The 17,037-nt window shown below is 42.8% G+C and overlaps 1 protein-coding gene across 2 annotated transcripts in view; it reads left to right on the top strand.

The window, feature by feature from the left end:
* Positions 1 to 6,736: 6,736 nt before the first annotated feature.
* LOC129858306 (protein FAM91A1-like) overlaps positions 6,737 to 17,037 on the top strand; it is a 164,485-nt gene continuing 154,184 nt past the window's right edge. The window contains exons 1-3 of one of the 2 annotated variants that reach the window (XM_055927454.1): positions 6,737 to 6,994; positions 8,726 to 8,810; positions 14,752 to 14,903. In XM_055927454.1, the coding sequence (XP_055783429.1) occupies positions 6,923 to 6,994; positions 8,726 to 8,810; positions 14,752 to 14,903 (309 nt within the window). In that variant the 5' untranslated portion in view covers positions 6,737 to 6,922. Of the gene's footprint in view, positions 6,995 to 8,725; positions 8,811 to 14,751; positions 14,904 to 14,994; positions 15,043 to 17,037 lie in introns of those variants that run through there. The other variant, XM_055927455.1, reaches the window with a different exon arrangement.

Below are 17,037 nucleotides of genomic sequence, written 5' to 3'. Positions count from 1 at the left end.
TTGAAATGTTCATCACCCATTTCGTATGATATGTTATGAATTTTTAAAACGTACAATATGTTCCAGATTTGCAAAACGTATGATGATTATGAAAAGATTTCTAGCTAGCTGACTAATGTTAGGATTTAGGATAAAGGGTTAGGGGAAGGGTTGGCTAACACGCAAAGTAGCTAAATAAAATAGTAAGCAGTTGAAAAGTCGCTAATTAGCTAAAATGCTAAAGTTGTCTGTGATGAGATTTGAACTCGCATCCTTTGGGTTGCTAGACGTTTGCTTTATACACCCACCCATCCACCCTTCTAGTTTTGTTGCCTTCAGTAACCATCTGTCTTATGTAACCATATCAAACGGAACATATCATACTCATTTGAGGGTCCCGGATTTACATTTACAGTGGCTTGCGAAAGTATTCACCCCCCTTGGCATTTTTCCTATTTTGGTTGCCTTACAACCTGGAATTAAAATAGATTTTTGGGGGGATTTGTATCATTTCATTTACACAACATGCCTACCACTTTGAAGATGCAAAATATTTTTTATTGTGAAACAAACAAGAAATAAGACAAAAAACAGAGAACTTGAGCGTGCGTAACTTTTCACAGTCCCAAAGTCAATACTTTGTAGAGCCACCTTTTGCAGCAATTACAGCTGCAAGTCTCGTGGGGTATGTCTCTATAAGCTTGGCACATCTAGCCACTGGGAATTTTGCCCATTCTTCAAGGCAAAACTGCTCCAGCTCCTTCAAGTTGGATGGGTTCCGCTGGTGTACAGCTATCTTTAAGTCATACCACAGATTCTCAATTGGATTTAGGTCTGGGATTTGACTAGGTCATTCCAAGACATTTAAATGTTTCACATTAAACCACCCGAGTGTTGCTTTAGCAGTATGCTTAGGGTCATTGTCCTGCTGGAAGGTAAACCTCCATCCCAGTCTCAAATCTCTTGAAGACTGAAACAGGTTTCTCTCAAGAATTTCCCTGTATTTAGCGCCATCCATCATTCCTTCAATTCTGACCAGTTTCTCAGTCCCTGCTGATAAAAAAACATACCCACAGCATGTTACTGTCACCACGCTTCACTGTGGGGAGGGTGTCCTCGGGGTGATGAGAGGTGTTGGGTTTGCGCCAGACAGCGTTTTCCTTGATGGCTAAAAAGCTCAATTTTAGTCTGCAACACCACTAGGTAAGGGGCACCACCAAGCAAGCGGCACCATGAAGACCAAGGAGCTCTCCAAACAGGTCAGGGACAAAGTTGTGGAGAAGTACAGATCAGGGTTGGGTTATAAAAAAAATATCAGAAACTTTGAACATCCCACGGAGCGCCATTAAATCCATTATTGAAAACTGGAAAGAATATGGCACCACAACAAACCTGCCAAGAGGTTAATTAAATTAATTAATTGAAGACATTAAATCCATTATGTGGTTCTAAAGGCCTATTTCACAACATAGCCTGCTGAATTAGCAAGAAAACGTTCATTTAATTTTGATTTCGGCACAAATGAACATGTGGCACTGTCTCACCCATGGTTAGCGTTAGAAAACCTTTGAGTACCCTTTAGGACTTGGCTGGTCCTACCTCTGATGAACAATGTGTTTATTCTGCTCTGTTGCTCATATACTCTGGGTAACTGAGGACTTACCCATTTTGTCCACATGGGGGAAGAGAAGAGCTTCTGTCTATGTCCTTGGCTGTGCAGAGAAAATATTTCTGTCTGTCTGTGGGCTTAAACATTGTCATATCTATAACTACAAACCAGATCTACAACTACACACCAGATCTACAACTACAAACCAGATCTACAACTACAAACCAGATCTACAACTACAAACCAGATCTACAACTACAAACCAGATCTACAACTATAGTCAGATCTATAACTACAGTCAGATCTATAACTATAGTCAGATCTATAACTATAGTCAGATCTATAACTATAGTCAGATCTATAACTATAGTCAGATCTACAACTACACACCAGATCTATAACTATAGTCAGATCTACAACTACACACCAGATCTACAACTATAGTGAGATCTATAACTATAGTCAGATCTATAACTACAAACCAGATCTACAACTATAGTCAGATCTATAACTATAGTCAGATCTATAACTATAGTCAGATCTACAACTATAGTCAGATCTACAACTATAGTCAGATCTATAACTATAGTCAGATCTATAACTATAGTCAGATCTACAACTATAGTCAGACTATAGTCAGATCTATAACTATAGTCAGATCTACAACTATAGTCAGATCTATAACTATAGTCAGATCTACAACTATAGTCAGACTATAGTCAGATCTATAACTATAGTCAGATCTACAACTATAGTCAGATCTATAACTATAGTCAGATCTATAACTACAAACCAGATCTACAACTATAGTCAGATCTATAACTATAGTCAGATCTATAACTATAGTCAGATCTATAACTATAGTCAGATCTACAACTATAGTCAGATCTACAACTACAAACCAGATCTATAACTATAGTCAGATCTACAACTATAGTCAGATATATAACTATAGTCAGATCTATAACTATAGTCAGATCTACAACTATAGTCAGATCTATAACTATAGTCAGATCTATAACTATAGTCAGATCTACAACTATAGTCAGATCTACAACTATAGTCAGATCTACAACTATAGTCAGATCTATAACTATAGTCAGATCTATAACTACAAACCAGATCTACAACTATAAACCAGATTTACAACTATATATAATCAGAATCCTTTTCCTATAGCTGTATTTTCACCTATATAATCAGAATCCTTTTCCTATAGCTGTATTTGCACCTATATAATCAGAATCTTTTTCCTATAGCTGTATTTTCATCTATATAATCAGAATCCTTTTCCTATAGCTGTATTTTCACCTGCATCCCAAATAGCACTCTATTCCCTATGGCACTACCACTACACTATGAGCCCTGGTCAAAAGTAGTCCACTATATACAGTCAGGTCCATACATATTTGGACATTGACCAAGTTATTATTATTTTAGCTATCTACCACAGCATATTGGAGTTGAAGTTATAACTCGAATATGAGCTAGTAGTATAGACTTTCAGCTTTAATTTGAGGGTTTTTACACCCATATCGTGTGAACAGTGTAGACCCTGGTTCAATTCCAGGCTGTATCACAACCGGCCGTGATTGGGAGCTCATAGGGCGGCGCACAATTAGCCCAGATTCGCCCGGGTTAGGCCCGGGGTAGGCCGTCATTGTAAATAAGAATTAGTTCTTAACTGACTTGCCTAGTTAAATAAAGGTTAAATAAAATACAAATTAGAGTAAGACGTCAGCTACTAGGCAGCTAGTTGTAGTCAGAGCTGCACCCCAACACTGTTTATACTGGTTGGTTACCAAGAGCTGCACCCCAACACTGTTTATACTGGTTGGTTACCAAGAGCTGCACCCCAACACTGTTGATACTGGTTGGTTACCAAGAGCTGCACCCCAACACTGTTTATACTGGTTGGTTACCAAGAGCTGCACCCCAACACTGTTTATACTGGTTGGTTACCAAGAGCTGTACGCCAACAGTGTTTATACTGGTTGGTTACCAAGAGCTGCACCCCAACACTGTTTATACTGGTTTGTTACCAAGAGCTGTACTCCAACACTGTTTATACTGGTTGGTTACCAAGAGATGCACCCTAACACTGTTTATACTGGTTGGTTACCAATTTTTTTATTTATTTTTTATTTAACCTTTATTTAACCAGGTAGGCAAATTGAGAACACGTTCTCATTTACAATTGCGACCTGGCCAAGATAAAGCAAAGCAGTTCGACACATACAACAACACATAGTTACACATGGAGTAAAAACAAACATATAGTCAATAATACAGTGAAAAAAAATAAGTCTATATACAATGTGAGCAAGTGAGGTGAGATAAGGGAGGTGAAGGCAAACAGATATATGTATAAATAAATAAAATATAAAAAGGCCATGGAGGCGAAGTGAGTACAACACAGCAAGTAAAATAAAAACTAAAAAAACACTGGAATGGTTGGTTTGCATTGGAAGAAAGTGCAAAGTAGAGACAGAAATAATGGGGTGCAAAGGAGCAAAATAAATTAATAAATAAATACAGTAGGTAAAGAGGTAGTTGTTTGGGCTAAATTGTAGATGGGTTATGTACAGGTGCAGTAATCTATGAGCTGCTCTGACAGCTGGTGCTTAAAGCTAGTGAGGGAGATAGGTGTTTCCAGTTTCAGAGATTTTTGTAGTTCGTTCCAGTCATTGGCAGCAGAGAACTGGAAGGAGAGGCGTCCAAAGGAAGAATTGGTTTTGGGGGTGACTAGAGAGATATACCTGCTGGAGCGCGTGCTACAGGTAGGTGCTGCTATGGTGACCAGCGAGCTGAGATAAGGGGGGACTTTACCTAGCAGGGTCTTGTAGATGACCTGGAACCAGTGGGTTTGGCGACGAGTATGAAGCGAGGGCCAGCCAACGAGAGTGTACAGGTCGCAGTGGTGGGTAGTATATGGGGCTTTGGTGACAAAACGGATGGCACTGTGATAGACTGCATCCAATTTATTGAGTAGGGTTTTGGAGGCTATTTTGTAGATGACATCACCGAAGTCGAGGATTGGTAGGATGGTCAGTTTTACAAGGGTATGTTTGGCAGCATGAGTAAAGGATGCTTTGTTGCGGAATAGGAAGCCAATTCTAGATTTGACTTTGGATTGGAGATGTTTGATGTGGGTCTGGAAGGAGAGTTTACAGTCTAACCAGACACCTAGGTATTTGTAGTTGTCCACATATTCTAAGTCAGAGCCGTCCAAAGTAGTGATGTTGGACAGGCGGGCAGGAGCAGGCAGCGATCGGTTGAAGAGCATGCATTTGGTTTTACTTGTATTTAAGAGCAGTTGGAGGCCACGGAAGGAGAGTTGTATGGCTTTGAAGCTCGCCTGGAGGGTTGTTAACACAGTGTCAAAAGAAGGGCCAGAAGTATACAGAATAGTGTCGTCTGCGTAGAGGTGGATCAGAGAATCACCAGCAGCAAGAGCGACATCATTGATGTAAACAGAGAAGAGGGTCGGTCCAAGAATTGAACCCTGTGGCACCCCCATAGAGACTGCCAGAGGCCCGGACAACAGACCCTCCGATTTGACACACTGAACTCTATCAGAGAAGTAGTTGGTGAACCAGGCGAGGCAATCATTAGAGAAACCAAGGCTGTCGAGTCTGCCAATGAGGATGTGGTGATTGACAGAGTCAAAGGCCTTGGCCAGGTCAATGAATACGGCTGCACAGTATTGTTTCCTATCGATGGCGGTTACGATATCGTTTATGACCTTGAGCGTGGCTGAGGTGCACCCATGACCAGCTCTGAAACCAGATTGCATAGCGGAGAAGAGCTGTACCCCAACACTGTTTATACTGGTTGGTTACCAAGAGCTGTACCCCAACACTGTTTATACTGGTTGGTTACCAAGAGCTGTACTCCAACACTGTTTATACTGGTTGGTTACCAAGAGCTGCACCCCAACACTGTTTATACTGGTTGGTTACCAAGAGCTGTACTCCAACAGTGTTTATACTGGTTGGTTACCAAGAGCTGCACCCCAACACTGTTTATACTGGTTGGTTACCAAGAGCTGCACCCCAACACTGTTTATACTGGTTGGTTACCAAGAGCTGCACCCCAACACTGTTTATACTGGTTGGTTACCAAGAGCTGCACTCCAACACTGTTTATACTGGTTGGTTACCAAGAGCTGCACCCCAACACTGTTTATACTGGTTGGTTACCAAGAGCTGTACCCCAACACTGTTTATACTGGTTGGTTACCAAGAGCTGTACCCCAACAGTGTTTATACTGGTTGGTTACCAAGAGCTGTACCCCAACACTGTTTATACTGGTTGGTTACCAAGAGCTGCACCCCAACACTGTTTATACTGGTTGGTTACCAAGAGCTGCACCACAACACTGTTTATACTGGTTGGTTACCAAGAGCTGCACCCCAATACTGTTTATAATGGTTGGTTACCAAGAGCTGCACCCCAACACTATTTATACTGGTTGGTTACCAAGAGCTGCACCCCAACACTGCTTATACTGGTTGGTTACTAAGTGACTTGAGGCCTATGGCACCCTATTCCCTATATAGTGAACTACTGTTGACCAGCGCCCATAGGGTTCTGGTCTAAAGTAGTGCACTATAGTGAGTCATTGGGATGCAGCAAGTGAGTTGCGGTGCTTTTACTCATCTTTGAGCTCTGCGTCTTCTCACACTGAAAGCCTGTGGCAAGGTTGACTGCCAGTCCAGCATTTCAGACACTTGATTTATGTCATGAATTTATACAGTATGAAAGTTGGAATATCTATGTGGTCAAATGCAAAAAGCATTGCCATATCAGACCAACTGGAGGTTATTTATTTATATCTCATCAGTTTGATAACGTTTAAACATTTGTCAATTAGACTTTGTTGAACCAGTTTCATGTGGACATGTGTGATAGTTTGACATTAGTAGCCACCAGCCAGACCGTTTATATGACCATTATGCTCGACGTTAGAAAGAATTATGGACATTTACTTTACAAAGTCGAGTAGACATTACTGGAAGGGAGCCAACCGTGTAATTTTCTTAATTGACACAAAAACATTTACATCGAGTTTGATGCAAAAATAATTGTATCAGTGTTCACTTCAACTGCCGTCCCTCATCGACCATTCATCATCCGTTGGTCACGTCTTGGACGGAAGTGACGAATTTAGCCAAAAACGTGACGAAAATACAACAAGGAAGTGAATATTTATCAAAAAGGAAAATAGGAAACGTTTGAATTATCAAGTTAATTTGTCGATTTTTGATGTTTAGGGAATATAGTTATCTTGGACTATAGTTATCGTATCGTGGATCCACATTCACTCAAGCAATGAATACAGACGTTGAATTCCACATTAGGCAGAATTATCCGTGGAACAAGCTACCAGCAAATGTCAAACAGGTTTGTGATATTGCTAACAGGTTTTACCACAGCTGGCTAGCTACATCTGTCCGTTAACGGTCTCCGTGCGTTTATAAATAGCTGATCAGTCTCCGGCGCATCTGCAACAACAGTGTCAATAACCTGAAAGCATCACTAAAGCACAGCTCCATTAGCTAGGTAGCTGGCTAGCCCAATAACGTTATTCCTTAGTCCAAGGACCTTATATGTTCTGTTTAAAGGGCTAATTGGTTCTGGAAGCCAAAACAGCCAAATACTCCATCTAAAAGTGAATCAGTTGCGGTATGGTTCTAGAAAAATAAATCCCTCTACTTTCATATCACATCAAAATCATTTCACAAATGTAAACTACACTTACTGTACACTGTTTAACTCCATTGCAGCAGACAGTATGTGTAGCCTATGTTTTCCGTTTACACACAGGCGTTCAGAGATGCTTCTACACCTGCATTGCTTGTTTGGGGTTTTAGGCTGGGTTTCTGTACAGCACTTTGTGACATCGGCTGATGTAAAAAGAGATTTTATAAATACATTTGATTGATTGAGCTAATAGGGTTGGGTAGGTTACTTTCTAAATGTAATCTGTTACTAGTTACCTGTCCAAAATTCTAATCAGTAACGTAATTTTTGGATTGCCCAAACTCAGTAACGTAATCTGATTACATTCAATTAATTTTAGATGACGTTCCTCTTAAGAGGCATTAGAAGAAGACATAAACGTATGTTACCAACTGAACTACATCTATAGCAGGATAAATCAATGTTAAAGTTTACATAGCTGGCCATATATGGATGTTTACATTTTACTTTATGAGTTGGTTATGTAGGCTTCTTCTAACTCATCGCTTTCTACTACATATAGTAACATGATTAAAATATATCTTTACATTTAATATATATAATTTATAAATCCAAAAATGGATGTAGCAACTACAGATTGGCCCTTTAAATCTATCAAAAGTGGGTGGGTTTGAGCGTGTCTCCATTAGGCCCATGGATAAAAAATGTTGTCAGTGTAACAGATGTGAAATGGCTAGCTAGTTCGCGGCGGTGCGCGCTAGCAGCCTTTCAGTCGGTTACCTCACTTGCTCTGAAACCTAGAAGCAGTGGTTCCAGCATGAATTAGATTGAGCAATAAAAGCCCCACTTTTATTCCATAGGCTGGTGTCCACATTATGCAGGTGTTGCAAGAGCACATTTTTCACTGTTGGTCCACTGGTTTAAAAAAATAATAAAAATAAATTAATCTTCGAAGTAATCATCTCGTTTTTTAAAGAAGTATCTGTAATCTGATTACAATATTTTTGCTGGTAATGGATTACAGTTACAGATTTTTTAGTAATCCGTTACTCCCCAACCCTGCTAATTAGGTAGTCCACTCTGTCTTCCGTCAGTTTTTTCTGTTAAACACGCACTGTTACATGGAAATAAGTCCGTGTGGGAACATTAATCCTATGGAGTGGAGTAACTACTAAAACAGAAATATAAACACAACATGATGGTAATGCCAAATTCTGTAAAATGACAGGTGGCTTATGGTAGAGAAATTAACATTTACCTTCTCTGGCAACAGCTCTGGTGGACATTCCTGCAGTCAGCATGCTAACAGCACGCTCCCTCATAACTTGAGACATCTGTGGTATAATACTTACTGTATGCAATCATGCTTACTGAGTTACTGTATATGTTACTGTATATTGATTCATCTCAATGTCCTGTTTTCATTTACAGAGTGTTGGGAACTCGCAGCGGGAATATGAGAAACATGTGCAGTTGTATAGTATCCGCAACCAGCTAAGGTTCCGCAATAACCTGGGTGAGTCACCATGGGAGGAGTCAGGGTGGGAGGAGTCAGGGTGGGAGGACTCAGTGTGGGAGGACTCAGTGTGGGAGGGGTCAACGTGGGAGGGGTCAGCGTGGGAGGGGTCAGCGTGGGAGGAGTCAGGGTGGGAGGACTCAGGGTGGGAGGAGTCGGCGTGGGAGGGGTCAGCGTGGGAGGGGTCAGCGTGGGAGGAGTCAGGGTGGGAGGAGTCAGCGTGGGAGGAGTCGGCGTGGGAGGGGTCAGCGTGGGAGGGGTCAGCGTGGGAGGGGTCAGCGTGGGAGGGGTCAGGGTGGGAGGAGTCGGCGTGGGAGGGGTCGGCGTGGGAGGGGTCAGCGTGGGAGGGGTCAGGGTGGGAGGAGTCAGGGTGGGAGGAGTCGGGGTGGGAGGAGTCAGGGTGGGAGGAGTCAGGGTGGGAGGGGTCAGCGTGGGAGGAGTCAGGGTGGGAGGAGTCAGGGTGGGATAATACTTATGTAAATACTTATGTAAATGTCTTATTTCCATTTATTATTTTTTTATAACTTATCGAGAATTTCTAGAAACCAGTTTTTGCTTTGTCATTATGGGGAATTGTGTGTAAATTGATGAGGGAATAAAAACATTATTTTTTTTTATAATAAGGCTGTAACGTAACAAAATGTGGAAAAAGTCAAGGGGTCTGAATACTTTCCGAATGCACTGTATATAAATATAATCCTGTGCATAGACAGTAAATAGATAGAACAGGTGTGTACAGCAGTAGTTATATAGGATGAACCAGGACTAGAATACAGTATGAAGTGGACAGCAGTAGTTATATAGGATGAACCAGGACTAGAATACAGTATGAAGTGGACAGCAGTAGTTATATAGGATGAACCAGGACTAGAATACAGAATGAAGTGGACAGCAGTAGTTATATAGGATGAACCAGGACTAGAATACAGAATGAAGTGGACAGCAGTAGTTATATAGGATGAACCAGGACTAGAATACAGTATGAAGTGGACAGCAGTAGGTATATAGGATGAACCAGGACTAGAATACAGTATGAAGTGGACAGCAGTAGTTATATAGGATGAACCAGGACTAGAATACAGAATGAAGTGGACAGCAGTAGTTATATAGGATGAACCAGGACTAGAATACAGTATTATACATATGAAGTGGACAGCAGTAGTTATATAGGATGAACCAGGACTAGAATACAGTATTATACATATGAAGTGGACAGCAGTAGTTATATAGGATGAACCAGGACTAGAATACAGTATGAAGTGGACAGCAGTAGTTATATAGGATGAACCAGGACTAGAATACAGTATGAAGTGTACAGCAGTAGTTATATAGGATGAACCAGGACTAGAATACAGAATGAAGTGGACAGCAGTAGTTATATAGGATGAACCAGGACTAGAATACAGTATGAAGTGGACAGCAGTAGTTATATAGGATGAACCAGGACTAGAATACAGTATGAAGTGGACAGCAGTAGTTATATAGGATGAACCAGGACTAGAATACAGTATGAAGTGGACAGCAGTAGTTATATAGGATGAACCAGGACTAGAATACAGTATGAAGTGGACAGCAGTAGTTATATAGGATGAACCAGGACTAGAATACAGTATTATACATATGAAGTGGACAGCAGTAGTTATATAGGATGAACCAGGACTAGAATACAGTATTATACATATGAAGTGGACAGTAGTAGTTATATAGGATGAACCAGGACTAGAATACAGTATGAAGTGGACAGCAGTAGTTATATAGGATGAACCAGGACTAGAATACAGTATGAAGTGGACAGCAGTAGTTATATAGGATGAACCAGGACTAGAATACAGTATTATACATATGAAGTGGACAGCAGTAGTTATATAGGATGAACCAGGACTAGAATACAGTATGAAGTGGACAGCAGTAGTTATATAGGATGAACCAGGACTAGAATACAGAATGAAGTGGACAGCAGTAGTTATATAGGATGAACCAGGACTAGAATACAGTATGAAGTGGACAGCAGTAGTTATATAGGATGAACCAGGACTAGAATAGAGTATTATACATATGAAGTGGACAGCAGTAGTTATATAGGATGAACCAGGACTAGAATACAGTATGAAGTGGACAGCAGTAGTTATATAGGATGAACCAGGACTAGAATACAGTATGAAGAGGACAGCAGTAGTTATATAGGATGAACCAGGACTAGAATACAGTATGAAGTGGACAGCAGTAGTTATATAGGATGAACCAGGACTAGAATACAGTATGAAGTGGACAGCAGTAGTTATATAGGATGAACCAGGACTAGAATACAGTATGAAGTGGACAGCAGTAGTTATATAGGATGAACCAGGACTAGAATACAGAATGAAGTGGACAGCAGTAGTTATATAGGATGAACCAGGACTAGAATACAGTATGAAGTGGACAGCAGTAGTTATATAGGATGAACCAGGACTAGAATACAGTATGAAGTGGACAGCAGTAGTTATATAGGATGAACCAGGACTAGAATACAGTATGAAGTGGACAGCAGTAGTTATATAGGATGAACCAGGACTAGAATACAGTATGAAGTGGACAGCAGTAGTTATATAGGATGAACCAGGACTAGAATACAGTATGAAGTGGACAGCAGTAGTTATATAGGATGAACCAGGACTAGAATACAGAATGAAGTGGACAGCAGTAGTTATATGGATGAACCAGGACTAGAATACAGTATGAAGTGGACAGCAGTAGTTATATAGGATGAACCAGGACTAGAATACAGTATTATACATATGAAGTGGACAGCAGTAGTTATATGGATGAACCAGGACTAGAATACAGTATGAAGTGGACAGCAGTAGTTATATAGGATGAACCAGGACTAGAATACAGTATTATACATATGAAGTGGACAGCAGTAGTTATATAGGATGAACCAGGACTAGAATACAGTATTATACATATGAAGTGGACAGCAGTAGTTATATGGATGAACCAGGACTAGAATACAGTATGAAGTGTACAGCAGTAGTTATATAGGATGAACCAGGACTAGAATACAGTATGAAGTGTACAGCAGTAGTTATATAGGATGAACCAGGACTAGAATACAGTATGAAGTGGACAGCAGTAGTTATATAGGATGAACCAGGACTAGAATAGAGTATTATACATATGAAGTGGGTAAAACAATATGTAAACAAAGTGACCGGTGTTCCAGGACTCTGTGTACACAGGACAGCAGGGTTACAGTTACAGTCAAATATACTTCCCTGCATTGGATCTTTTCCAAGAGTGAAACTGGAGCACTCGATGAGTCTTTACCTTTTTTACATGACTGTACTTTAATGGAACAGGGGTCCATCTGATAGACTGTCAGTGGGCCACACCTGTGGAGTCGAAGTGCTGATTTTAGATCAGTTGTGCCTTTTGGATCACAATCAGATCATCACTCCTGCATCTGAGCTGCTGGATACAGGGTCTGTGCTTTCTGAATCACAGCTTTCCTACCCTGCCCAGTGCAGCAGTGCAGTTCTACACATATTGTTATGGGGCTGACAGAAAAATGTGCAGTTTTACAGCTAATTACCTTTAATTCTACACATTTTGCCATGGCTTATGCTACCTGAGTGACTAACACATTATAACTAAATCAATGGAGCCCATTCTATGACATTTCTTCCTGCCTATCTAGTTTTCATTTTGGTGATTGTTAGAAACGTTTTTCCTTCTCGAAAATGTTTTTCTAAACCATTTGAATCATATCTTTTGGAGTTGCAGGGAAACAGGTGAAACACTACTGCCTATCTGAGTGTCTCTGTCCTACCCCGTCTATCTGATCTGAGTGTCTCTGTCCTACCCCTCCTATCTGATCTGAGTGTCTCTGTCCTACCCCGTCTATCTGATCTGAGTGTCTCTGTCCTCTCCCTCCTATCTGATCTGAGTGTCTCTGTCCTACCCCGTCTATCTGATCTGAGTGTCTCTGTCCTACCCCGTCTATCTGATCTGAGTGTCTCTGTCCTACCCCGTCTATCTGATCTGAGTGTCTCTGTCCTACCCCGTCTATCTGATCTGAGTGTCTCTGTCCTACCCCGTCTATCTGATATGAGTGTCTCTGTCCTCTCCCTCCTATCTGATCTGAGTGTCTCTGTCCTACCCCGTCTATCTGATCTGAGTGTCTCTGTCCTCTCCCTCCTATCTGATCTGAGTGTCTCTGTCCTACCCCGTCTATCTGATCTGAGTGTCTCTGTCCTACCCCGTCTATCTGATCTGAGTGTCTCTGTCTTACCCCGTCTATCTGATCTGAGTGTCTCTGTCCTCTCCCTCCTATCTGATCTGAGTGTCTCTGTCCTACCCCGTCTATCTGATCTGAGTGTCTCTGCCCTACCCCGTCTATCTGATCTGAGTGTCTCTGTCCTACCCCGTCTATCTGAGTGTCTCTGTCCTACCCCGTCTATCTGATCTGAGTGTCTCTGTCCTACCCCGTCTATCTGATCTGAGTGTCTCTGTCCTACCCCGTCTATCTGAGTGTCTCTGTCCTACCCCGTCTATCTGATCTGAGTGTCTCTGTCCTACCCCGTCTCTCTGATCTGAGTGTCTCTGTCCTACCCCGTCTCTCTGATCTGAGTGTCTCTGTCCTACCACGTCTCTCTGATCTGAGTGTCTCTGTCCTCTCCCTCCTATCTGATCTGAGTGTCTCTGTCCTACCCCGTCTATCTGAGTGTCTCTGTCCTACCCCGTCTATCTGATCTGAGTGTCTCTGTCCTACCCCGTCTATCTGATCTGAGTGTCTCTGTCCTACCCCGTCTATCTGAGTGTCTCTGTCCTACCCCGTCTATCTGATCTGAGTGTCTCTGTCCTACCCCGTCTCTCTGATCTGAGTGTCTCTGTCCTACCCCGTCTCTCTGATCTGAGTGTCTCTGTCCTACCACGTCTCTCTGATCTGAGTGTCTCTGTCCTCTCCCTCCTATCTGATCTGAGTGTCTCTGTCCTACCCCGTCTATCTGAGTGTCTCTGTCCTACCCCGTCTATCTGATCTGAGTGTCTCTGTCCTACCCCGTCTCTCTGATCTGAGTGTCTCTGTCCTACCCCGTCTCTCTGATCTGAGTGTCTCTGTCCTACCCCGTCTCTCTGATCTGAGTGTCTCTGTCCTACCCCGTCTCTCTGATCTGAGTGTCTCTGTCCTACCCCGTCTATCTGATCTGAGTGTCTCTGTCCTACCCCGTCTATCTGATCTGAGTGTCTCTGTCCTACCCCGTCTATCTGATCTGAGTGTCTCTGTCCTACCCCGTCTATCTGATCTGAGTGTCTCTGTCCTACCCCGTCTCTCTGATCTGAGTGTCTCTGTCCTACCCCGTCTATCTGATCTGAGTGTCTCTGTCCTACCCCGTCTATCTGAGTGTCTCTGTTCTACCACGTCTATCTGAGTGTCTCTGTCCTACCCCGTCTATCTGATCTGAGTGTCTCTGTCCTACCCCGTCTATCTGATCTGAGTGTCTCTGTCCTACCCCGTCTATCTGATCTGAGTGTCTCTGTCCTACCCCGTCTATCTGATCTGAGTGTCTCTGCCCTACCCCGTCTATCTGATCTGAGTGTCTCTGTCCTACCCCGTCTATCTGAGTGTCTCTGTCCTACCACGTCTCTCTGATCTGAGTGTCTCTGTCCTACCCCGTCTATCTGATCTGAGTGTCTCTGTCCTACCCCGTCTATCTGATCTGAGTGTCTCTGTCCTACCCCGTCTATCTGAGTGTCTCTGTTCTACCACGTCTATCTGATCTGAGTGTCTCTGTCTGATATGTGTGTCTGTCCTACCCTGTCTGATATGAGTGTCTCTATCCTACCCTGTCCCTGTCTGATATGAGTGTCTGTCCTACCCTGTCCCTATCTGATATGAGTGTCTGTCCTACCCTGTCCCTGTCTGATCTGACTGTCTGTCGTCTCCCCCCTGTCTGTCCAGTGAGACACGTGAGGAAGGATGAGAGGAAGTACTACGAGGAGCTGCTGAAGTACAGCCGAGATCACCTGATGCTCTACCCCTACCACCTGTCAGACATCATGGTCAAAGGCCTCCGCATCACCCCCTTCTCCTACTACATCAGCATCATGGAGGTACAGTAATACTATATATAATATATCAACTGTAGTCCACCCTTCTCCTACTACATCAGCATCATGGAGGTACAGTAATACTATATATAATATATCAACGGTAGTCACCCCCTTCTCCTACTACATCAGCATCATGGAGGTACAGTAATACTATATACTATATATAATACACTGCTCAAAAAAATAAAGGGAACACTTAAACAACACAATGTAACTCCAAGTCAATCACACTTCTGTGAAATCAAACTGTCCACTTAGGAAGCAACACTGATTGAAAATAAATGTCACATGCTGTTGTGCAAATGGAATAGACAAAAGGTGGAAATTATAGGCAATTAGCAAGACACCCCCAATAAAGGAGTGGTTCTGCAGGTGGTGACCACAGACCACTTCTCAGTTCCTATGCTTCCTGTCTGATGTTTTGGTCACTTTTGAATGCTGGTGGTGCTCTCACTCTAGTGGTAGCATGAGACGGAGTCTACAACCCACACAAGTGGCTCAGGTAGTGCAGTTCATCCAGGATGGCACATCAATGCGAGCTGTGGCAAGAAGGTTTGCTGTGTCTGTCAGCCTAGTGTCCAGAGCATGGAGGCGCTACCAGGAGACAGGCCAGTACATCAGGAGACGCGGAGGAGGCCGTAGGAGGGCAACAACCCAGCAGCAGGACCGCTACCTCCGCCTTAGTGCAAGGAGGTGCACTGCCAGAGCCCTGCAAAATGACCTCCAGCAGGCCACAAATGTGCATGTGTCAGCATATGGTCTCACAAGGGCTCTGAGGATCTCATCTCGGTACCTAATGGCAGTCAGGCTACCTCTGGCGAGCACATGGAGGGCTGTGCGGCCCCACAAAGAAATGCCACCCCACACCATGACTGACCCACCGCCAAACCGGTCATGCTGGAGGATGTTGCAGGCAGCAGAACGTTCTCCACGGCGTCTCCAGACTCTGTCACGCCTGTCACATGTGCTCATGTGCTCAGTGTGAACCTGCTTTCATCTGTGAAGAGCACAGGGCGCCAGTGGCGAATTTGCCAATCTTGGTGTTCTCTGGCAAATGTCAAACGTCCTGCACGGTGTTGGGCTGTAAGCACAACCCCCACCTGTGGATGTCGGGCCCTCATACCACCCTCATGGAGTCTGTTTCTGACCGTTTTAGCAGACGCATGCACATTTGTGGCCTGCTGGAGGTCATTTGAGACCAAGCTTTAACTTCCTGACTGATTTCTTGAGATGTTGCTTTAATATATCCACATCATTTTCCTTCCACATGAGGCCATCTACTTTGCCATCTATTTTTCCCCCTTTTTCCTCCAAACATTTTTACATTTACATTTACATTTACATTTTAGTCATTTAGCAGACGCTCTTATCCAGAGCGACTTACAGTAGAGTGCATACATTTTATTACATTTATACATACTGAGACAAGGATATCCCTACCGGCCAAACCCTCCCTAACCCGGACGACGCTATGCCAATTGTGCGTCGCCCCACGGACCTCCCGGTTGCGGCCGGCTGCGACAGTGCCTGGGCACGAACCCAGAGACTCTGGTGGCGCAGCTAGCACTGCGATGCAGTGCCCTAGACCACTGCGCCACCCGGGAGGCCATACATAACGATAGTCCTTATGGCCAAACAGTTCTATTTTTGTTTCATCAGACCTGAGAACATTTCTCCTACTATACACAGATTATTGTCATGAATAACTAGGTCTACTAATGTAATGAATAACGAGTCTTCATTGATCATGATATCGTTAAGTATGGTTTTTTTATTATGAAAATCTTTAAAATCTATTTTATTTTCTACATTCTGAGCCAGCATTTCATGGCACTAACTTCGTACTTGACCTGTAAATATCATGACTGTGTCCCTCTAATAATCCCGTTTATGTGTTTAATATAAACTGGGGAAGACGAAATGAACACAGCGGTTCTCATCTTCACAAATAGTTGCTACTATGTCCCCCATAGGGCCCGGTCAAAAGTAGTGCACTAAATAGGGAATAGGGGGCCATTCGAGATAATTTGTTAATTAATGAAGGCTCAGGGAAGGAAGGAATGGTGTAGGAAGAGAAATTGGTTTAATTTGCTGCTCCCATTTCCCGCGATAATTTCTCCATTCTCCATCCTTC

The sequence above is a fragment of the Salvelinus fontinalis genome, chromosome 6 (assembly GCF_029448725.1).
Source record: "Salvelinus fontinalis isolate EN_2023a chromosome 6, ASM2944872v1, whole genome shotgun sequence".
NCBI lineage: Eukaryota > Metazoa > Chordata > Actinopteri > Salmoniformes > Salmonidae > Salvelinus > Salvelinus fontinalis.
The sequence above is the reverse complement of the archived record's forward strand: the minus strand, read 5'-3'. Positions and strand labels throughout refer to the sequence as shown.